The sequence below is a fragment of the Hetaerina americana genome, unplaced genomic scaffold (assembly GCF_022747635.1).
Source record: "Hetaerina americana unplaced genomic scaffold, ioHetAmer1.1.p SCAF_3, whole genome shotgun sequence".
NCBI classification, from domain to species: domain Eukaryota; kingdom Metazoa; phylum Arthropoda; class Insecta; order Odonata; family Calopterygidae; genus Hetaerina; species Hetaerina americana.
Window position 1 is genome coordinate 108,569,249 of NW_027286874.1, and position 24,150 is coordinate 108,593,398.

General features: G+C 37.3%; 3 protein-coding genes across 4 annotated transcripts in view; 2 read left to right on the top strand and 1 right to left on the bottom strand.

The window, feature by feature from the left end:
- Positions 1-3,793, top strand: part of LOC139690171 (formin-binding protein 4-like) — a 37,088-nt gene extending 33,295 nt beyond the window's left edge. For both annotated transcript variants that reach the window (XM_071587445.1, XM_071587444.1), the window contains exons 11-12: positions 1,452-1,844; positions 3,343-3,793. In XM_071587445.1, coding sequence (XP_071443546.1) covers positions 1,452-1,844; positions 3,343-3,471 — 522 coding nt within the window. In that variant the 3' untranslated portion in view covers positions 3,472-3,793. The remainder of the gene's footprint in view (positions 1-1,451; positions 1,845-3,342) is intronic.
- A 7,431-nt stretch (positions 3,794-11,224) lies between these two features.
- On the bottom strand, positions 11,225-12,778 carry RpS13 (ribosomal protein S13). Its single transcript, XM_071588619.1, has 4 exons — positions 12,681-12,778; positions 12,286-12,413; positions 11,593-11,758; positions 11,225-11,466 (listed from the first exon to the last, which is right to left on the bottom strand). The coding sequence occupies exons 1-4, from the start codon at positions 12,701-12,703 to the stop codon at positions 11,328-11,330; spliced, it is 456 nt and encodes a 151-aa protein (XP_071444720.1). The 5' UTR covers positions 12,704-12,778; the 3' UTR covers positions 11,225-11,327.
- A 10-nt stretch (positions 12,779-12,788) lies between these two features.
- The window catches only part of LOC139690497 (serine/arginine repetitive matrix protein 2-like), a 51,244-nt gene continuing 39,882 nt past the window's right edge, over positions 12,789-24,150 (top strand). The window contains exons 1-4 of the mRNA XM_071587955.1: positions 12,789-12,913; positions 13,260-13,493; positions 21,224-21,302; positions 21,982-22,210. Coding sequence (XP_071444056.1) covers positions 13,341-13,493; positions 21,224-21,302; positions 21,982-22,210 — 461 coding nt within the window. The 5' untranslated portion in view covers positions 12,789-12,913; positions 13,260-13,340. The remainder of the gene's footprint in view (positions 12,914-13,259; positions 13,494-21,223; positions 21,303-21,981; positions 22,211-24,150) is intronic.

The following is a 24,150-nucleotide window of genomic DNA, read 5'->3' on the forward strand; positions in this document are numbered from 1 at the left end:
TGAAATTATAGCGTTGAAATGCACATTAGCGGATGACTCCGTTAAAAGTTAAATGTTGCGGCATCTCCCGCAGTTTCTTTGGAATTTAGTAAGTCTAGGGTTTTGTGATGTTGACGTAATAAAAGATCTGTCGTGTCTGGATTTAAAATCGATGCCTATGCTCTTCAAAATCATAAGCATCAACATTATTACACAAAGCTGCTTTTATTGAGTACCTACTTCAGAATCTATGTACATTTTTGGACTCACCACATAGTATTGTTTGCATTATTGAACAAAATTTTGAAGCAGTCTCTCCAGCAGTAATGCCAAAAATTGCATTCTTAAAAGAATGTGAGCGGCCACTTCTTAAGTTTCTTCATACCTATAAAAATTGTATAATTCTGACATGTTAAAGATGCCACATTTTAGTGATTATGCACATCTGACCTTTTTGACTGATGTAACTTCTTCTTGGTTCTTGTCGGTGCTATTTATAACTTGGTTGACAGCTGTAGTGGACTTTGTGGATGATATGTGTAAAGTCACAGAATCTGGGCAATGTCTAGTACTTTTCCTCTCCGAGCATGATCTGGTCTTTATTTAAGAATAGATTTTATTACAATTAAGAGACAGATGAAGTAATTTTGGATGTGAGATTTTAAAGATGCCTTGTGGATCGGATATCATGGGAAAAAAGAAAACTGGAGCTCATTTGCTGCTGCTGTGTAATTGACTTGTATAGAAATTTCTTAACTGGAATAGAGTATATCAAAATTGGGAAGTAGCTCTTGATAAAAATAGTATGGTGCATGATATATATCAGTAAGATAACATTTTGGTGCTAATACATATGCTCTTTTGATGTCAGCACTGTAGGTAAATGCCGGTGAAATATAGAGGAATCCATTTGTAACTGAATAAGATACACAAGGATGCCTATGATGTCACCAATGCACTGAAAGCAGTAGTAGTGTAATAAAGTTTAGTGTGAAAAAAGACCAAGTTTGTTTATTCAGTGATCTTGAATTTTTACTAAGTAGAGCCTGAAACTATTGAATTAATCCATCGGCACATTCTGATTCTCCCTTCAAAGAGGTGCCAGTGCATAATTGTCTTTCCATTTCTGTATCCTCATTTTAAAGTATTTAGGGTGCACTTCAACAAGTACCAAGGGCAGTCTATGTGAAGTAATCTGCTTGTCTTTGGGCTGCATCAGGATAAGTCTAACACACATTGATATGAGAATTGTAATTTCAGAAAAGCGGGTCAATGCACCTGGAACAAGAATCAAAACTTCCCCCATAAGTTAATTTACATATTTGTACAAATTATTTGCTTTTATCCCAGATATGTTATTACTAAGAAGCTTGGAAATTAATAATTCTCCTCCCTCCATTTGAATAAGTGACCTTTTGAGATTGGAATAGGATTCCTAAAGTATCTTCATTAATGCTTGTTTCTCCTTAAAGGCTATAGTTGCTCCTGTCGTCCCTCCAGTAGTGGTGACGCAAGTCCCATTGGATGTGGTCACTGTGGCACCAGCCGTCTTGATTCCTGAGGTGGCCACCTTCCCATCAACACATCACACGATTGCCAAGCCTCCGGCCAGAGCAGATTCCCTCACGGCAGCAATTGACTCCTTCTACTCAGATATAGCAATGATCAGTGAGCCCATCATGGAAGCATCAAGTGAAGCTGACGTTCAGAGAGGGACTGGCCCCTCCTCAAATGCCAGACCCATCTCACCCACTCCCTTGGCGAGCTCACATCCCCCGGACACCAAACCAAAAGACCCTTATGGCCAAGATGTGCCTTCAGCAGTTGTACCCATGAGTGAACCTGCCAAGCCAAAGAAGAAAAAGGTACTCTCTGATGACCTCTACAGCTAATCAAGCTCTCTCCATGTGGAACTTGAAAGGCTTCTTTGCTTCTTGGATATTCTTGAGAACTTACTATTCGCAATTAATTGCCCTTCCTCTGTTTGGCTAATGGTGGGCTTTCACTATTACAGTTTCGCATTCATATTATCTGGATTGTCCATTTGTCCCAGGAAGAATTATTTTCTTTCCTCCACTCTTATGAGGGCAGATAATTACCATTGATTTTTTTTTGCAATAGTGATAAGGGAAAATTTTTCCCTGCCTCTCTCAGGTTGTTTAATAACGTAATTCACACACAGTACTGCATTGAACGAAAAGGACATACCTTGAAGTGTTGCTCCACGTCAGAGGGCAACCCAAGCAGATGGTTGTTGTGCTGCTTCTGCTGCTCTTAAACTATGCTACTTATTTGCAATCTGACGAATTTTAAAAAATGTATGATCCACTGAGAAGGAGAAAGTGTGTAATTTAGATCTTTCTGAAACACCGATTGCCATTCAGGAAGCCTCTAAAAGAGGGTTGGCGGCTAATTTAGACAAAAACATTTGGAGGATATTGAAAAATGAATCATGATGACATATGTTGCAGTCATATAGTAACATGTAAAAAGAGCAATATCCCACTTTGTATTTAAAAAAGGGAAAGTTAGTGACCTAGATTCATTTGCTTTTAGGGATGAGATAGAAAAATATCAATGGGAAGATAAAAAGGATAAGATAAGGCTAGAGGGGTCATTCCAATCATCCAACAGTGATTGCATGACCAATTTATGAAACAGTATCCCATTGCATCTACTCTTTTGAAATCTTTATTAAAGTTAAAGTCATGATGATCAAATACATTTTTTTGCTTATTAATTGTGTAAAAGTATTATTGTTGAGTATTTCAATGCATGTAATACTATCAGTTTTGCAAAATTTGTGAACTTAACATTCCCCTACCCTTTTCTTTAGTGCAACAATATCTTCAGTTACTGCTTGTAAAGTTTACACTCATCCAGCTTAATCGATAGATAGCCTGATCAAAAGAGGCATTGTCGTGGCTTTGGGTAAATCCACTCCAGTTGAACACGTGTGGTGCCCTCTTATGAGGCAAGGGCACATTGGCATGGCAGCTGTTAGCCGCTAGCTCCAGGTGCCTCCCTCCCAGAAGCAGTCGAGTAGCAGAGCGCACAGCATCCGAGCACATGGCTCTTCATGTTGGGAGGCAGTGGGGAGCTATCTAAAATGAGCTTCATAATATATTTGTATTTATAATATGGAATTAATGCTCCACAGTTAGACACTTAATAGTATTTTAGAAGGAAATCTTTTGGGTTTGTTGATATATTCGTTGCCTTCTGTGAAGTAGTGGCAGAGTTGAAAATAATTGAATTTGCTCACAATTTAGGTGTGTCCATGTATCACATTTATTAGTGTGTGTTAGTATTCTGTCCTAATATTCCAGCCCTAATTGATATCCTAAATTTTTTCTATTTCAGCAACCAAAACTGGCCCCTGCTCTTTCCCTGAAGAAAAAATCTGTGTCGACGCTCGTAGCCAAGTGGCAGCAGGTCCAGGAGGATGTGTGGCGGGAGGAGATGAAGGAGAGCTCAGGGGAGAGGCCGTGACACGAATAAAATGCATTCCGCTCAGTCCATGGGGATGTTGCGGCGTTACACAACAAATTCACTGATTTAATAATAATAATAATACCACCACATGAGAGCATAACCTTCCAGGCCATCAGTTGGAACTGCAGCCTTTTTAAGAGTTTATTTTTGTGTATTGATCCCTATGCTCAGGACTTGAATGTTGTATCATATACATGTTGAAATCATCCCTCGAACCTAAATGCAAAAACATACACCTTAACTAATTTTCTCATTAATTTAAGATTGACCATGTACAAAATAAATAATGAATAAATAAAGCTTTCTTGTAGATATTGCAGAGGAGAGATGTGTTTGGAAAGTTTTAAATCGAGGTGCAAAGTTTGAGTTATTAATATATGAATGGCCCATTCAAGACTTGGAGAGTCACACTTTTTGTGGTTGTCTTTTTTTTTAAGGTTAGTCACACACTAGGACTTCAAAATCTCCTTTTATAACTAAAACCTTTTGCAACACCATGAATGCCATCTATTGAATTATTTAAGCAATTATTGAACAAACCATGTGTGTGTATATAGTTATTCTTGATGCACACTTGCATTTAATTATGCACAATTTAGTACTCAAATTATCAGTCAGCATTAGTGTGTGATGTATTTGAATGATACCAAAAGTGTTGTATTGTGGTTGTTGATAGTCAGTCTCAACCGTGTTGAAGTAAAATTAACTGTGCTGATTGACTGAAGTGCTACACATAGAGAAACTGAAGTCAATTTTTGCCAGGCAGTGGATTGAAATTGCCATAAGAACTCACCAGAGCTCATTCTTTTGATGTTGAGTCGTCCTCATTATAAAAAATCCAATGGTCTGGTTAAAAGTGAAGTTAAGTAGTTGTTGATACCTTTGTTCCTGATATTTATCATGGTGCAGTCTTTATCTGGTAATCCCAGGCACTTTACCTAGTACATTTCCTTAATAAGTATATGCAAGCCATCTGCCTTAAATATTTTTACCTCAACTTTATTTTGTATAGTCTCTCCACCATCTATGAATTCATTTGTCTATTTGTCCAGTCTTGTAAGGTGGGTATAATTTTTCCTAGTAGTAGTTATTAGGTAAGGCAACTGTCAGCTGAAGTAATTTTCAGTTTTTCCTTTGCTAGATCCAAAAAGTTCTCTTACCATCTGATGTAGTGCTTGTATGCATTTCTCAATATTACAATTGCATAATTGATATGTCTTACAATTCTATATAAATACATCACTGGACTGTGAAAGATGATTACGATTTAGTTTCCCATACAAACTTCCATTTCATTCTTACATCTATTGCTCTAGTCATCTCTCCTGCAATGCATGGCTTCTAGATGGTGTGTTTATTGTTCCTGCAGCTTCCTATTCCATATCTAAGTTTTAATTACCTCTTCTCCAAAGTTCTCATTTCTTAACCTCAGATTTTCTTTGGTCTCTCTTCATATTCTTCTGTTTTCCACCTCCTCTCTCGGATATCATCAGAAAAATTAGAGGTGTGTTTTTTGAGCACATCAGCCAAATGGCTCGGCGATGGCTTACCATTAAAATTATGATATTCTTCAAGAATAGGAAAACCAAAGCATGTTGGTTTCAAGAGGCTGAAGAGTCGCACAGGAACTAGAAGTGCAGAAATATGCATTAATAAATCTTCAAATTCAGAATTGAGACCATTGATGGTTCCAGAGATAGAATGTAATTGAGGTAAATCTAAAAGTACTGGACAGAGGAGTGCAGGATGACGTTCAAGGCTAGAAAATCCTGATTCGAGTTAATGTGGGGCACAGAATCAAAACAAAAAAAAGTTTAACATTACCAGCATAAGGTTCCATTCCAGTTTTGGTTTCTGCCATTTGGCAGAAAAGACAGGTAAAGCGAGGGATACAATTAGGTTATCCTATGATCAGGTGGAGTTGAGTACAGCATTATCAATTTACTCAGCTCTCCGAGGAGTGAAATAACTGGTAAATTTGTGTTGTGAAGTAAAAGGGAGTCAGAGCAGGAGAACTCATGCAATCTGTTAGATTTGGGGATGATAAAGTTTATTTATATATACCCTGCAAGCCACCGCCAGGGTGCGAGGCAGGGGGTGAATACACACAAGAACAATTCTACCCTAACACAGTTGAACAACAGTTATTATGATCCCCTATCATTCGTGGAAAAAATTCCATCTTAAATCCATCCACTTTACACTTAACCTCTCTAAGTTTATTAGCATGATCTCTCCTACTGTAGTACGATGGGGGTCTTCAACATCACTGCTAAAAGAGACCTTCCAATTTATGCAAAAGCTTCAATCTGTACTTTAACCTTTGCTCCATTTAGTGATTCCCAGGCTTGCTCCTCTTAATATTTTGGATACGCTACCAAGTTTATCATTGCAACATTTTACAAATCTAGCTCCTCTTAGCTGCATGCAATCCAATTAGGCAATCAATCCGATTTCATAAGGATCCCATATACTAGCAGCGTAAGGCCTAAACAGCAAAAGATAACATTTCTCTTTGACATTTACCAAGTACTCTTCTAATAAATCCTAATTTTTTTGTTAGCTGGTCCACATATTCGCCGCATGTGTTTCACCCAGGAGAGGTCATGATTGAGGGTAACGCCTTGGTGTTTAATCGAGTCTAAACATTCCATTTCGGTGTCCCCAATGCAGTAGGCGTTCAGGTGGGAATAGCTGTTGACTACGCACTTTTTAAGTTAAATTCTAATAGCCAAGTGTCACACTACCATTGTATAGCATTAAGGTCATCTGACAAAGCTGCTGTGTCCTCAGGATCACAATTTTTATCTAGCCAGGTTACCAATATGTTACAATCATTGCTTAGAGCATATCAGAACCAGTGTGAAAGACTTGAGAATTAATCTTAAGAAATCAAAGGTAATAAGGTTCTTAAAATATGTAAAAGCTAAGATTACAGGTGCATTTGCAGTTGGGGACAAATGCTAGAACATGAGGCAGAGGTCACATTTTTTAGGAAGTGCTTCAGTCTTAAGGAGGTGAAGTAGGAGAGTCATTTAGATTAAAAAAGCTTATACAAAGAGGTGGGGTTTTATGATTGGCTCCTATAGTAAGGAAGTAAAAAAGACCAGTGAAAACTGTAACGTGGTAGTTTTTTATGGCTCAGAAACTGTATTGTGGCTAAAGGATAAGTGTAGATTTGGGACAGTGAGAACTTAAGGTTTGGAGAATTGAGTACCAGGAATGACATAGGAGAAATTCTAAGGCAAGATGAGTGGATGATGAAAGTGGTGATAGGGTGGAGAAATAAACTGGCATTGAGGAGGCCGTAATTAACAAATGGAGAAAGTATGCAGAACTGAAAAATGAGTTATGGTTCTATATTTCATCTGGGTTTATTTATTTATTTAGTAAAAATTGTGCACATACAGCAGGATTGCCAATTTATAGTGACACGTATAACAGCAACATGTAAGGACACAAACATCAACAAGACTATAATTAGCAGTTATTAGAGATAAATTTTCATAGAAATAACAAATAGCAGTGAAAGAAAGGAACAAAACCGGGATGAGGGAGTGAAAGGAGAGATTGTGCTAGTTCTTTCGAGAGAGATGTGTCAGAGAAAGGTTTATAAATGTGTTGGCTGGGAGTGAGAGGGGGTCAATGCTTTCGGGAAGGGAATTCAGTAAAGCGGGGAGACGGAAGAAAAGGGAACGTTTGGTGAGGGACAATCTGGGAATGGGTTGGTGGAATAAAGAGTGATCGCGGGTAACTCGGGGGGGAACTCTGAAATTGATAAGGGAAATTAGTTCAGGAGAGTCGTTAATGGAGTTAAGGGTGTTATGCACAAGTTTTAAATCAGATTTTAGATGTAGAGTGGAGAGATTACAAATTGAGAGCAAGGAAAGAAGTGATTCAGTGGGAGAGTCCCAAAGATGGGGGACTCTGTACTTGACAATTTTACTGAAAAAATTTGTTATCGTGTTCAGGGTGTTAAGGTTAGATAGGTCAGACATGGACCATATAGGGGAGCAGTAGGTAATTAATGGTAAGATAATGGTTGAGAAATATGCGGTTAGAGTTTTGTAAAAAATTCCTACGATAAAACGCAAAGCGTCACCGAAATGCTCATGGATTTGGGGTGGGAATCATTGGCTGAGAGACGATGCAATGCAAGATTAAAATTATTAAATAAATTTAGATCCGCTTGTTTCAGCACCGAGGTCTCGCAAATTATTCGTACTCCTACATACATTGGTCACTTGGATCATGCATATAAAATTCGGGAAATAGATGCCAGAACTAGCCGACTCAAGGACTCCTTCTTCCCACGGACAATACGGGATAGCAACTGCAGGGTTATAGATAGCAAAAATTCCACTTGCCTCCCTCAGCGTCTAAAAAATAATTAGTTGTATTTAAATGCATGCTCTTTTACTAACCTTGTGTGTTTTGTTATAATAACCCATTCTTTCCGAATGACCTCATTCGTGTTCTGTTCATCTGTTTTCAAATTTCCCTTTCAATCCCTCATCCCTCTCCGCGGGGGGAAATTCCTGCTACCTGCAACGTTGGGTCGCATTCCATTCCTTTTAAGACTCTTTGGGGGTAGTGTTTTGTGGTGCATTTTCATGTGGTAGTGATGTTTCACATTCTTGCTTGTTGTGTCCTGGCTTCCGTGTTGTAGGATGGCTTTTGTGCTGCATCATGGGGTGCAGTTTTTTAGTTGTTTTGCGGTATATGTGTTTGCATGAGTATTGGATGAAGGGATTTTTGCATGAGTGTGTGCGCTGTTGCGGGTGTGATTTTCCGTGTTGTTTTTTTTTTGCATGTGGTATTTTTTCTTTTACGGTTGGTGATCAAACACCCCCCGCCACACGCCCTTGCGGCGGCTTGCGGGGTATTATGTAGATGTAGAGATTGTACATCTTTTATTTCTGTGTAGCAGTAAAGTAGACCTAGAAGAGACATGGCTATGCATTTAACTGCTTTGATGTGATCAGAGAAATTAAGTTTGCGATCAGTTAATACACCTAGATCCTTGACAGAAGCAACACGATTCAGAGGAAATGAATTAATTGTATAGTTAAAGGTAAGAGGAGATTTTTTTAGGGAGAGAACTAGAGTATTGCATTTATTTGAGTTTAAATTTAGCATCCATGTGCTGCACCATTCTGAAATTTTATTTGAAGCCTCCTGAAGGTGGTAGCAATCTGTGGGGGAATTAATTTCCTTAAAAATTTTGCAGTCGTCGGCATATAGTAACGTGTGGGCTAGGGAGGTCCGGACAAGGGAAGCTAAGTCATCAATGTACAGATTAAAAAGATATGGTCCGAGAATACTGCCTTGAGGAACTCCGTATGCCATATTAGTTAAGGTATGGAAGTACAGTACTTTGTAGCACCTAAATCCATCAAAAACCTACCATAATCTGGTAAATAACTGCAGATACTAATGGTCCGTGGTGATAATATTTACCATTAAAATTACATGCAAAAGCAGATCAAATATGCCTAAATAACTAGGATTAGTTGATCACATTTTTGGACAACACGAAATTGGGAAAAGTGAAACATGGGAAAAATAAAGAAAAGAATAATAATGAAAGCTTCAGAATAAAACAAACACGAATGGTAGGTAAAAAGTGATTAACTATGGTTTATATGAAGAATTTAAGTATATAATTATAATCATCAACCAGTGCTTGGAAACTAAAGGATCTCCAATAGCAAAATTTCCTTTAACTTCCAACATAGCACTCCCAGCTCTGGGATATCATATGGGAAATTTTTATGCAAGCGACCCCTGGAATTTTTCTCAAGCTTTGAGACCAATGTAAATTCAGATCTCAGATGAACAGCAAGGGAGTTGGATAAAAGAAATAACTAGAAATTAAGCAATGCATCAGTAAACTGTATAGAATGAAATGTTTGATAATGTTGAGAAATGAGTCAGCTATACAAGAAGGTGAAAAGATTATCATGGAAAGTAAAAATGGAAAAACATTACTATGCGAGAGGGTAGTAAATATATTAATGAAGCCATGAGATTCATGTCTCGAGGAGAAAATATGTATAAGAACCTTGTGATAAAAATATTAGCACCTTACTTTTGGTAAAACAGTATTATGAGGAAAGCTTTGGCCTAGGAATACTTGATAGCACGATGAAATTGTGCAACAGAAAATACCTAATTTCTTGTATTCTTACTAAATTATTCTTGGGTAGTAAGATAGACAGCTTTATTTACCGATGAACAATACATAATTGTATGGGCTTTGTTTAGATTCAATTAAATTTTTAGGTGCCTTAACATATGTACAAATTCATTGGAATAATAATGTACATGAAATATAAGAGTATTAAAGATTTAAACAACAGAATTCCCTGTATTGGCTCTTTCTATGTACTCTTGGATGCCATAAAAAACATTTACAAAGAAATTTTTCAACATTTTTTTGGATTTATATTCTTGGGGGAGTATTCATTCCAACTCTTCAGGAAGTCGATTAAACAGCAGTCTCCCTAAATCTTTCGGGTTTTTTTGTAGTACTGCTACTCTACAATGGCCATTACGAAGTGTGTCGTACTTGTGAACATCCCTATTTCTGACCAGTGAAGGGGTTTTGGTGTAGGCATACAAAAACACATTATACATATACAGGGAATGGTCATGATTTTTAGACATCTGAAGTACTCCCTGCAGGATTTTCTTGTATTTAGTTCAAATAAAACCCTTAATACCCATTTTTGAAGAGTGAGTATTCTATTGATGTTTCCATGTGCTAAGCTCCCCCAGCAGACGATGCCGTTTCCATGTGCTAAGCTCCCCCAGCAGACGATGCCATATCAAGCTATGGACTCAAATATACCATGGTATACTGGGATCAATACTTCTGTATTACAATTTTTGGCAAGAATTTTTAAAAGGAATAGAGCTGAACATAATTTTTTACTAAATCTTTCCATTTGAAACCTCCAGCTTAACTTGTTGTATATTTCTAATACCAATAAGGTGGTATGTTCTAACTCAGAAATCAATTGATTTCCAAATTCTACTGAAATATTTGACTTAAGGTCTCTATTACTAAATACCAAGTAAACTTTTTCTTGCATTTAGTTGTAAACTATTGTCATGCAGCCATAGAGCGACTGAATTCACCATAGCTTCCATATCTATCTCTAATTGACATGGTTGCTGGCTTATAAAAAGAAAAGCAGTTGGACTTGCATGGACACCGAAGGATGTTGAATTTTATTAATAATAATTCGCCGTATTTAGGTGTAATTAGGCGAACAATAAGAATTAAAATGGACGTGGTAAGGTCAACTGCTTTGAAGTAAATAGAAAAAGGATTGGTTTCATAGAGATGCAGTATTGAACCTTTATCTCAGAGAAAAGCATAGGTGAGGGCTTTGGGCATGTAGTAATTACATTAAAATGGGTCCAGGAAGCAATCTGTAGAAAATGGAACAAAAAAGGTGAACAAGTATTAAGATTATTGTTATAGGAGGGACTGCTAAGCAGCAAATAGAGAGCAAGAATGATATGAGAGTCAAAAGCACTGGGCAAAGAAATACTGAAAGGAATGGAGAGTTCATGACGGCAGAGAACTTTCAAGCAGCAATATGATAAGAAGTTTATATGGGCCTATCCAAAATCGACCCTTCCTCATACTTAACACCAATAGTATTGGCAATACTATTTCATCCTCTCAGTAATTCCCTGGGATTAAAATTGAGGTAAATAGCAATAAATACTACATTCATTGGGACAAGTACTTTATTGGAATGAAGCTGGTAAGATTTTTTTTACATTTCAGTCACACTCCAATAACACCTTTTAATATTTTAAAAAATTGGTAGTCTAAACTAGGCCACCAATGCTGATGCCGTCGAGGACTCGTACTTCCAATTTGGAGGTAAGATGGACTTGGTTTTGTAATAACGGGCCAGCCGATGGATTCTGGATTCTACTAGAATTAATCTGAATTTAGAATCCTTGTCTTTCCTGAAATAGTTAAACCAAAATTGTGAGTTTTCAAATCGTTTCTCGCCATGATATTCGGCTGAAAATACATCAACTACATAACAAACACCGAATTTGGAACAAGGAAGTACTACGAATTTTTCCTACCTGTTCCTTTCCAAGTGTTTGCGGATAGCGACTGCTTTCTTGATCAGATAATACAAATCTTCGGGCAAATCAGGAGCCAAACCAATGGCTTTCATGATTCTGAGGATTTTATTGCCAGTGACAAATCTTACTTGGGCTACTCCATGAGAATCTCTTAGAATAACACCTGAAACAAAAACAACGGTAAAACTGTAGGTAATGAGAATGTAATTACGTTCTTCCGAATGTCTAGGTACCTAAATGGTAGTCGAAAATTTGCAGGAAAAATAAATTATCTATACATTAAACATGAATTTTAAGAGGTGATTCTGATCAAAAAATATGCGAAAATGGCAAACTTACGGAATCTACTCCAAATGGTCTCCAGTCACAATAAAATTGCGAAGGAAAATGTTTTATGAGTGATCTTTTATTAAGGTATCAAGTATTACTACGAATTTCACAAATTTTAAGGGCAGAGCACTGAAGTAACTAAAATTGCGTACAAGTGTTTATGCTTAATCGTTGTGAAGGTTTTTCTATGAACATTAAGAAATACTAACTTTAGAAATTCACGATTTCGAATTATATCAAAGAATACACAACTATGGTTGCAAAATATTCTAATTTCAGAAAAAAATAACTTATCCTTTTGGATTCAATATATAGTACCTCCCGGAATGGAAATTAACACGAAATGTACGTTTCACTTACCTATTTGGGATGGAGTTTTCCCTTTCTTGGCAAGTTTATATATAGTGTCCTTCACATCTTCCGCGGTTAGTTTCAGCCAAGTTTGAACACTCCTCCTATACGGCAACGCTGACTGGGATATACCCTTACTGGAGAGAAAAATAAAAAAAAATTTAATACATAATTTGAAAATCTACTTCGTCAAGCACAGCTGCAAATCAAAATGTTTTTCATTTCAACATATAACATGGTTCCCTCCTCAATACCACGCGGCATGCGCTAATTGTAAACGACTTTCGGCAATTACAATAATAGAGCCTGTTTAAAAAAATTACGTAGATCTACGCATGGTATTCGTTTGATGTATTATTGTAAATAAATATTAATTTAAATAGTACAGTAATTAATTTACTAACCCAGGCGCATGCATACGACCCATGTTGACTGATTTCTCGCAACTAGAGGAAGTGACGGGAAGTGACGTCTAAAATCCGGGTAACTCGGATATGTAAAGATGGCGACACTTGGGATGTAGTTGTTGCTTGTTGGCTGTCATATTTTGTAAAGTTCTTCCCATTATTCTCAAAGTGTTGCGTTGTTTTTTGATTGCCCTGTATATAGACGCGTAGAAGTACACAATCCAACTGCAGTGAGTAAAGTGTTTTTTTACTCATAATTTTCGAATCAGTTAATTACAACTTATATCACCTATCGGACATAAAAATAATATGAAGCATCCCTTTTGAAGTAGTCATGTTGTGAAGTATTAAGACATCATACGTTATAATGCATTGAGTAAGTCATTTAGGTTTTATGCAAGTGAGAAAAACTAAAGTGAAAAATACTCATCCTATCAACTAAAGGTTGCCATTTAGAGTTCCTGTGTGAAGTTAATAGCCGCTAGTTCTGTGTAGTCTCGTACCTAAGTTTTTGATGGTGGGAATTAATGTATTTTTATGTGACTAGTGATCATTATGGGTTATTTTGTGTTTTAGGTTAATACGGCAACCGATGTAGTTGAAGTTGGCTCAAATCTGTTTTCTCTGGATAATTTATATCCAAGATGCGCTAACTACATGGAGGAAGCCAACGATGCTGATGGCCCTAATTCTGGGCGGAAGGCTCACAAGAAGAAAATTTTGATAATAGAAGACTCCGATGATGATAGTGTCATAGAATGTGAATCGGAGAATAGCCAGTTGACGCCGAAAAGGAAAACAAATCCACCGGTAAAGACCATAGTGACTATTAATTGTAAGATGGTTTTTCCCACTTGTTTCCAGTAATTAAATGTGTCAGTATTTAGGGTGGTATCTCCTTATAACTCTGAATGAATGAAGAATTGACTGAGCTTTACACCCTTACAGTTCCTTCAGCGAGGAGTGATATTTGACCCTTCTCGCTTTATGAATTCTTATGTTTTAAATGATTTTTCTTCGCAATGGTTTATCAGGCATGCTCCAAAAAATTCCAAGCTGATCGTTTTATTAAATGATTGAGGGATGATATAGTTTATTTCAATGATACTAATGTTACGTTTATCCAACATGCCATCCGATTTAATCTCCTAAGTTTGACTCCTGCTTATGAGTGGGAAACCACCTGCATTCTATATTATTATTCTCGAATACTTGCTCACTTTTAAAGCACCTATTTATTTTGAGGTTAATAAATTATGGGTCATGCCGAGTTAAGAGAATCCCCGCTATTCATAACAACTTTCGATTTATATTTTTTTAAATTTTTGTGAGACTGGTAAAACTGTCAACTTGCGAACAAATAAGCCCCGTTAGTAGGTTGACCGTGACTGAAAAATAGGAATTTACCTATGAAAAATTGGGACTTCCGTACTTTCTCAGGAAGATTAATTAGGTTTTTGCGCAATATATTGAATTGAAATGTTAGCATGTGTTTTCCTCTAATTTTTCGTAAATCTTAAAATAATGGAACTGGGTTATATTTTAACATAAACTCCAGCGTACAATCCAACTACTGGTTAATCTATTTTGTAATGAAACAATGGCATTTTGAAATATTTGCCTAACTTAGTTTTGGAAATCATGTGATCTTTCCTTTCTTGCTCATAAGTTAATGAATGAACATATTTTTATTCTGATAAGAGGAAATTATGAAAGTTATATATTTCCTCTGGCAACTTTGCTGTGCCTTCTACACCATTAATCTTCTGGGCATCTTTAAAAAATCAGTTTACCAGATAATTACTTTTTTAAGGTTTGCGGCCAACATCAACCAAAATCCACTTAACTTGTTTTTTTATTTGTTAGCTGATGAAACAAAGCGTCCTTGGACTAATGGCCATGGCCCTTGCAATGTTTGTGAAAAATATGTTTGATTACTATTTATGCACAGGTTCAAATTACCGCAATTATCACATGAAAGCTTACGTAAAATCCTTTGTGGGTAAATCCTAACTTAAGGCACTCATTTTAGATACAACTGTGAAGTTGCACTCAGGAGTGCCCATTATTTCTATTCTTCTTTGTGTGTTTTTGGTTGTGACTATTGCAGTTGATAATTTAGTGATACTATTCATGTTACTTTATGAAAGACACTGTGATAATTGTCTTAAATATAAGGATAGGTTAAATTAACTAAAATTAACTACTAAACATTTGTGTTTATTAGTCAAATAAACTTAAAATGTTATTATAGATGCCTAGGTTGCTCCAAATAGTACTGCTTGCAAAATGTAGTTGACTAAAATTTTAATTTATTAAAATGTTGTATGCCGTTACCAGAGAGGAAGAATTCATAATGTTCATTGTTTTCATGAAATGCATGGCATTGCATTTGTGAATCATTGCATGTAATTGAAATTTTTGTATTTCATAATTTTAATTTAATATTTAATTTACTCAAAGTAAAGGGGGTAGATTTAAATCTCTTCTTATGTACAATCCATAACTAATTTTATTGTATATGCATTTTCACTTTAAAATTATATGCAATGCACTTGGCATGCACCCAATATTGGTGGAATGGCTGGAATCAAAGCTGGTTGACTCTGATCCAGTTTTCACTGGCTGAATCTCAGATGGTGTCCCTGGACAATATTTTCTAATGCAGTGTAATTTTTTTTATTACAGTCTATTCAATGTCCCTCTCTCATCAATTCATCCTTAACACCCACATACCAGTTTTCCAGTGGGTGAATCATAAAAGTTAAATTTATACATCATGTTTTACCTGCTTATGGTTAATTACTTATCCACGGTAATTCGAGTAAGTGTATATAGAGATGGGCGAGAGGGATGTAATTCGGCTTAAAATGCAGATTAGTGGGAAAGCAGTGCATGTTTTGCTATGACCTCGGGGTCTAATTTGAATATAATTTTGGTAATGGTATATCAGTGGTGCAGAGGTTTCTAAAATTTTACAGTTTGATTACCCAGTCATGAGTGTCTGAATCTGCTGACGCCTGGACCTGGCAAATCCTTGCTTGCGAGTGAAACTTACCAGGTTTCTGTAGGGGACCATTAGAAAGCAAGGGTATAAGTAACCCTTCCTTCTTTTGTGCATGTTTTCAAATGCCAATCTGGCTATTACAAGTAGCCTGGCTTTCATTTCAGTGTTTGCACAGTATATTCATGACCGTCAATTATGAAATTTTTAATCATGGTGTTAATTATAACTGTTTTTTTTTTAATAAAGTATATATTTAATGTCATGATTATAAGAAATAATGATTATGCCACCAAAATAGCATTATAAACCACCGCTTAAAGACATTAATTATTGAAATCATAGTCTAATGACGGAAGTCAGTTTGCCTGGATAAATTTTCTGAAATGACTTTTTTGAAGGTTTTCATTGAAGTCATTTATTTTACATAAGATGGTTAAGTTGTGAAATTTAGTGTGTTAGTATTGTTGATCTACTAAATGTTTTCTGAATTACTGAAAATGTGGATTTTGAAATTTTTTGCGTTGCATTCAAATCGACTGATTGAAAATATATATGTTTATTATGTTGTGATGTTTTCAGGATCATTTTGGAATTCTTGAATTATACTTAAATAAAATAAACCAACACAGTTTCACCAACCACATTGTAGATGAGTTACATTGTTCCAAAACCAAAGCATAATAATTAGTTAATGTAGTGGTAGGTGGGTTCAACCTAAACTAATAAGATTTAGTCATTAAACTTTGTAGTTTCAGGCTTAACTTTGTCGAAGTGTTGTATTTTCCAGGAAGTTGTAGGCGTAATATCCATCCTTTTCCGCATCACAAAAGCCTCCAGTCTATGCTTATCGTCTTGCATCAGTGGCATAAAGAAGACGTGCTTTATTTTGTTAAATCCCCAAGTTCAGTTAGGAAATTGTTGGAAATCAGGAAATGGGAGAATGAAAATCACCTCAAGGGTGTGTGTTATTCCATATTTGCGACACGTGTGTCACTTCTGGTGCACACTCTCTCTCTCCCTTTCCGCTCTTGACCCCCAATCCAGGCCCCTCCCTCTCCCCGATTCTCCCTTTTTCCCTGCATTGGCAGGATACTCCCCATGGGTGTTCTCCATGAGTCACGGGAGGAGAGATGCTTGTGTTGGAGGGGAGAGTTGGGAGAATGGGTGAGGAGCAGGGGAAAAGGCGAGTGGGCAAGATGGGTGGAATAAAAGGGAGGTTGCACCTGGGACATTGGAAGTCAAGGGCTGAAGTCAACTACTAATATTACTCCATCCCAAAAATAATGAGCATGTTTCCCCAATGATTAGGGTAAACTTAGCATACACTCCCAAATTCTTTCAAAATCAATTTCCTCTGCTGAATTTTAGACTGGCATCTGTCTTCTTTGCCCTTAAGCACTTATAAATTATTAAAGTGAGTATAATGAAACATTCTATAGCGGAGTCCTGGTTTCTGTCAAAGAAGTCGAATTGGGGTATTAAAATTTTAAGTGAAACTGTCAAGCACAGATGCAAATGAATCGAAATTACTTTTGGTTGTATTGCAATGTTTTAAATCCATCGTCAAATCATATCCACCTATCATATAATTTCAAAGTGACCAGTTAATCTACGGATGTCTCCCTTTGGCATAGGAAAGTAGAGAGTTTGGCCAAGGAAAAGGGAGGTGGGGCAGCCACCACCCTGTGATCTTCTCCAAAATGGCTGTTTGAGGTCTTACGCATTGTTGTTGTAACCTGTAAAATTACTAGACTGGAACAGATCATATTCATGAGAGCCATTCCGGTGAACCAACGCAAATCCCATTGGACGCAGGACCAATGGTCCCTGTTTACACATCAAATCACTTCTATTCAGCTCAGCAAAGTGATTTCTGTCAAAAGTAATTGAAAGGAAAAGAGAGGACTCTATTTTAAATGTTAAATATCCAGGCTTTTGAGATGCGTGTGTGTCCAATGTTATATTCCAAGGCAATATCTTTAATCCCCGAGGGGAAATCATTGACAACTCGGACAAGCTTTTAACCAATTACTACATTTGTGGTTTTTGCAGTTTTGGCATAATAAACAGGGTGGCATAATTTTTTTGCCCAATAAAATTATGCCACCCTGTTTATTGAGAATCTCATTGCATTCATTCTCTTATTAATTTCAATTAATTCTCATTGCATGCCTATCACACTGGTTTTTTGATATGCTAAGTAATAATTGTAAACCTCTGGCTAACTAACATTTGATCATCCACAAATCTAACTGTTTTAAAGTGTTCCACACCTACTTTCATTCCTGCCTTCAGAACTTCTTATTCATCCCTTGTATTTTCCTCCAAATATATGTTGAAAAGAGCAGGTTATAATAGACATCTCTGTCTTACCCTAGCACTGCCCATCCTGGCTCTTCATTTGGTATTTACACTTGTGCAGTCTAAGGCATGCACAGGTTTTGGATAAGTCATCTATCTCACCAATTTACTCCCATCTTCTGCGAAATGCTTCTACATTGTGTACAGTTTACCCTGTCGTGGCGTATCAAAATCCAGGAAGCATACAATTATATACTGGTTACACTGTAAATTCTGCAAGTGACTTAATTATTACAATGGCATCATGCATACTTATCCCTTTTCTTACTCCAAACTGATCTTCTCATAAGTTGTCATTTGCTCTCTTCCCCATCATACAGTTATTGATCGTAGGTATCACCTTTGCCACCAGTGAAATCAAACTTACTTAGTTCTGTAGCCATCTTGTTAAGTTACATCTCCCTTTTTTGGCCTCGTATTGACACTGTTTTGAAAAAGTCTTCCTGCCTTATTCCTCTCTCATAAATACTATGATGGAGCCATTAAAAAATCTTCCTTGTTTTCTTAGGTTCTTAAGTAATTTGCAGAGATATTTTCTGTTCCCACAGTCTCCTTGAATTTCATTTCCTGTAATGCCTTTCTCTGTCACAGACCATGTAAACATGGAGGATAAGACTGAAATCAAAGGCCATACTAAATATCGGCCAAAAGTAAAGTTTCTCCCACCGCATAGTTATGAGTTATGACCAACTGCAATCTTGAGTTTTGGAGGCCTGATAGATAAGCCCAGCATTTGAGACGAGCTTTGGTTTCATGTGACATTTGAAAATTATTTACAGTAAAGTTCATCAAAATTTCTTTTGTCTCCATCATCAATGGATTGCATGGCAATTGTTGAAATTAAACCTAAACACCAGATGATCAGACAGCACTAGAGAGGTAGGAAGATAATCCACGGTTAAAAATAGTTTTAACTGGAGAGAATCTGCTGAGACATCTGTCGAAAGTGTACAGATATTTTAGTTTAATACAAATTCCCTCGATATTGCGGTGCGTTGTGTGTAAATGTCTATTTTAACTTCTCACCGGCCTTTGCAGTCATGAATGCATTTACTTGTTTTTTATGGGAACAATAAAAAGAGCTGCCAGGGTGAATGATTTATCAGATCAATATGATGATCAATATTTTTCAGGTACCAGATCTTTCTGGGAAAGCGTAGGTGAGGAGGGAAAGAACTGGCTCCATGCCCTGAGGTCTGAATTTCACTTGCCATAGGGCATAGTACTGGGTGAACTTCACCCTCGCATATCAAACTGACCTTTGGGTCGAAAACTGTGATATTGGATCTTTTAAGGAATGAGGATTCCATATTACTCTTGTTCATTCAATAATTTATGCACTTACAAGATGAAAAAAGTGAATGAAAGCTCAAATTTCTTTGAAGGTTTAGCTGCATGAGGAGCTGTTAATATTAAATGAATGTCATTAAACCTGGGAAGCTCTGAATCACTCATCTATGTTTTATTGCTGTGACCTCGTGATTGTTGCCTCTTTAGTGCCACCTCCAAAGCTTCGCACAGGTTTGGAAGGGCAATTTTCAGCCATGATTGTTCCAGGGCCAATTTTATAATTAAGGTCAAATATGGGTCAGCCATACATGTTTTGGAATAGCCCTCATAGTCCTAAGCTATCCTTATGAACCTTGTATTCCCTTTCTACAACCAAACTCACCGGCCTTATTATCTCTAATGTAGTTCCTTTATATGTTCAAAGTTTGCATAAAATGTTTTGGGAAAATAGATTTATTTCAGGTATTGCTACAATGCCTCAAAATTCTTCAAAGTACGTCCCTTGAGCATCCACACACTGGTGCCAGTGGCTTTTCCACGACTCACAGGCTCCCTGGTTGGTGGATTCCAGATGTTCCATAAGGGCACACGTGCAAGCTTCTTTGAGGGCACTTAGGGTTCCATGTTGGTGTCCTTTGAGGGAGGATTACACTTACGGGAATAGGAAGTAGTCTGCTGGTTCCAAGTCAGGACTATTAAGGGGCTGAAAGCATCACGATGCAACAGGAGGTCTTCTCAAGCAGACTTTCAACTCTGATCTTGGTTGTCCGTCAAGAGCTTCAGGATGAGTTTAAGCACAGATCTTTCACATCGCCAAATTTTTAGCGATAATGGCGTGCATCGTCCTCTTATCAATGCCAATACGATCTTCGATCATACGCACACTCAACTGACAGACTGAATTCAGCAGTACACGCACATGTCAAGAAAAAATTGTTGCCAATACTTTTTATGCAAACCTTGTATAATCTCTCCATCTTGTCATAACATTTACGGTTTCTCATACTGGAAATGTATTTCTTTTCTTAAATGAGAAAATATTAACCTGAATAATCAAGTGCTTATTTTTTAACAACTACACCTGTTTAATTAGCATACATTAGCTTTCATAGCAGTAACAGTTAAAGGGCATGAGAGAAATACTCCTATATTATGCTAATCCAAGGGAAAATACCTGTGGAGGTATTTATTCTTTTTAGTGTAGTTTTTTTTACAAAGAATGGTCTTTGTTTTTTGATTGCATGTAAATTTAACGTTCAAATATATCAAATTTTATTATCATTTATTGGGGTCCCTGTTTAGGAAGGTGAATGTTAGGATTACTATGAGAAGAAAAATTAAGTACTTATTGTGAGCAAATTTACCGAATAGGATAGTTATAATTTATAGTTCAAATTTTAGATTAGTGGTTAGTTTATTCTGTGCTATGTCTAATCTCCAGTTGGTTTATCTAAGATAGTGGATTGGACTCTCTCTGGACCATGAGTCTCTGGTCTTCCTCTAGGACTTTTTACATCCGTTCTTATGTTTCAATAGTTTTACTTCTATGCTTTTGCACATTTGATGATGTTGTTGCGTACCCCAATCATAATAAATGTATGATTTTTCATGAGAAGTGCTTGAGTCTATTCATGGCATGAAGCGATTGATTTTAATAATTTTAGTTTGATTCTGGTCCCACAACAAGAGCTGCTGATATCATCTTCATTTTGCTATAGCGAATCTAATTCGGATGAAATGTATGCATCAAGTAAATTATTATTATCATCCAGATTAAGATATTGCGAGTGTTTAAAAAGTAACATGTTCCCTTCTGATTTCTCATAGTTTTAGGGTTGACGTCTTTCTCTTAAATTGATTTTCTATTATTTTCTTTTTGTAGCCCATGGAGGGAATCGTGGCTGAAGGCAGTTCTGAAGGCTCTGATGACAGTAGTGATGACCTTGACACTGAGAATTCAGGTAATTATTGGCTCATGCCGAGGTCATTGTGTTTCATAATGGGAGTATGTTGCTTCCTCATACCTTTCTCCTTCAGCCATCTCTGTGTCAGCCTGAGAAATTTTCAGCTTACCCTCTTTATGTGTGTGTGTGTGTGTGCATTTTTTAAAGTAATGATTCCTTTGATTATTTTCTGTCTGCTCCAAGTATTTTTCGTAAATTCGTTCCTGAGCAAATCCAGTGCCACTTAGGGGCCAGGAAGTACATGATATGTCCATTCATTTTTTAGTTTAAAGTCAAAATTATGTGTTTAAGTTGCTAAGTGTACTGTTTTCATCATTGAAATGAAATGCATAATATGTTATATAGTGGTAGTGTGGTAAAATTAATTTAGTTCTGCAATAAAATTTTTGTAAAACAGCAGACGAACATTATTCATCACCACCAAGCACTCTCCTATTTCCATCCCTTGTGTGTGTGTATGTATGTATATATATTATGTATACGTATGAATGTAACTATAAGTTAATGCATAGTATAATATATGTGCGACAATAGGTTAAATGGAAAAAGGGACCATTAGGTCTCAATTTGGCCCAAATAAAGACCTCTATCTATCTATCTTATCTTTTGTGCCTTGTACATGATCCGATGTTATTTCTTGACGGTGTTTTTCATGTATTGCATTGACTCATTCCAGGGGAGAGCTCTGATGGGGTGTCAAACGATTCAAACAGTGACCAAAACTCTAACTGGACCACAGATAGTGAGGAAGATGTCGATGATGGAGATGTTGAGGATGATGATGATGATATCACTCAGCCGTCAACAAGTAGGGCATGCACTAGGAGAAGTCGGCGCTTGATTGATTCTTTGTCTGATGAACCAATAGCATCTGGAGATGAATTGACACCTCAGAGCCCAACACAGTAAGTATATGATGTCATAACTTTATTACTGGGTGACATCACATTCGGAAAATCAGAAGTCAATGGCTTCATTGACTTCCTGAAATTTCATTTGAGGGCAGTGATCAGCATTGGCATGCATAAAAATGGTTAATGTTGTTTATTTCCTAAATTATCTTCTCATCCTAGAACATAATCTATTGGTATTAAAAAGGATGTGTACTTCTTTCTAGGGATCAAGAATTTTAACTTATATTTCCATGGGTCATTCAATAAGTTCTAAGGGAAAAATGAAAAAGCATTTTCGGTAGTTTATATTTATTTTTCAACATAATCTCCCTTTAGCACGATACTCTTCCCAGCATGTTCTACAACTCTTTTAAGCCGTCCATAAAATAGGATTCTGATGGTTGAAATAACAATGTATAATACTCTCTACCCTCCCCGGACTACAACCTTGACGTGGTGGAAGGGCTTGTGCGTTCCGATGACCCCTAGAGTTGTGCTGGCGGGAGTAATAATTATTGCTCCTGGTAGGGTCACCCATGCCAGATAGGTCGAAGGTTAGGAGCCAGACGAAAGGTAGTCCACGCAGCGTCTGTTCCTCAGTGAGGCGGCTGCAATGGCGTCTGACCCCAGTGGGGCGGCCAGTAAGTGATGGTGTCACGTTAAAAACACTATTGAGGAAGGCAACGGGAAACCACCTCAATTATCATTCCCTAGAAAAATATGATGGACAATAGAGATATTTTGAGTCCTGGCAACCACGGGGCTCGGCCCAATCGGCCGTGTGTCGTGCCCGGCAGCGGGGGAGGCAGGGCTTCCGCGGTCGTCATCCCACGAAACCCTAGCAAGGGAAAACCAGCAGCAGCAGGACAGAAGACGCAGGAGAAGAAGACCAAATTAGTTAGAATTGGAACGTGGAATGTTAGGACAATGATGAGGACAGGGAAATTGGAGAATGTTAAGCGAGAGATGGAAAGGGGAAATATAGATATTTTAGGTCTATGCGAGGTGAGATGGAAAGATAGCGGGGATTACTGGAGTGATAAGTATAGAATAATTTACAGCGGTGGGGACGAGAGCCAACAAGGGGTTGCAATAGTATTAAATGAAGAGGTAGGAAGAAGCGTAGTCAACATAGAGCAGGTAACGGATAGAATACTACTAGTGGAGATAAAAGCAGAACCGACGAACTTAGTTATTATTCAGGTATACATGCCACCGAGCAACCATAAGGAAGAAGAGGTCGATAGGATATACGATCAGTTAGAGGACATGATCGCGTGTGTTCCTGCAGGGAAACATTTGATAGTGATGGGGGATTGGAATGCGACGGTAGGTGGAGGAAGAGATGGTGATGAGGTGGGGGACTACGGTTTAGGCACGAGGAATAACCGCGGGACGAAAGCAGTTGAGTTCTTCAGGAGACAGGGGTTAGTCATCACCAACATATGGTTTAGACACCACAAAAGACGCAGGTATACATGGAAAATGCCAGGTGACTCAGAAAGGTATCAGCTAGATTATATCCTGGTTAGACACAGGTTTAGGAACAGTGTGATAAATTCCCACAGCTTCCCGGGAGCGGATGCGGACTCAGACCACAATTTAGTTGTTATGAAATGTAGCGTACGTTTCAAAAAGATAAGGCAGGGGCGGCGAGTTAGAAAATGGAATGTAGAAGCATTAAATGGGTTGAAAAGGAAGGAATACAAACAGGCGGTGGAGAAAATCATGGAGGATGGTAAAGAGCTAAGTACTATCGAAGAAAAATGGGAAATGATCAAGAAGGGGTTGTCTAAAGCCGCAAAAGACACTATTGGAACCGTTAACGCTAAAAGGACTAGGAAACCATGGATCACGGATGAGATGATTACAAAGATGGATGAGCGGCGAAAATGGAAGAATGTAAATACAGAGTTAGGCAAAATGAAGTACAAAGAATTAAACAATAAATT

Bases quoted from the DNA above. Each gene is read 5' to 3' on its own strand.
- RpS13 (XM_071588619.1), bottom strand. From the start codon at position 12,703: ATGGGTCGTATGCATGCGCCTGG. The intron at 12,414-12,680 runs GTTAGTAAATTA...TTTTCTCTCCAG, and splicing joins GGTCGTATGCATGCGCCTGG to TAAGGGTATATCCCAGTCAG. The intron at 11,759-12,285 runs GTAAGTGAAACG...TTTTTGTTTCAG, and splicing joins GAAAACTCCATCCCAAATAG to GTGTTATTCTAAGAGATTCT.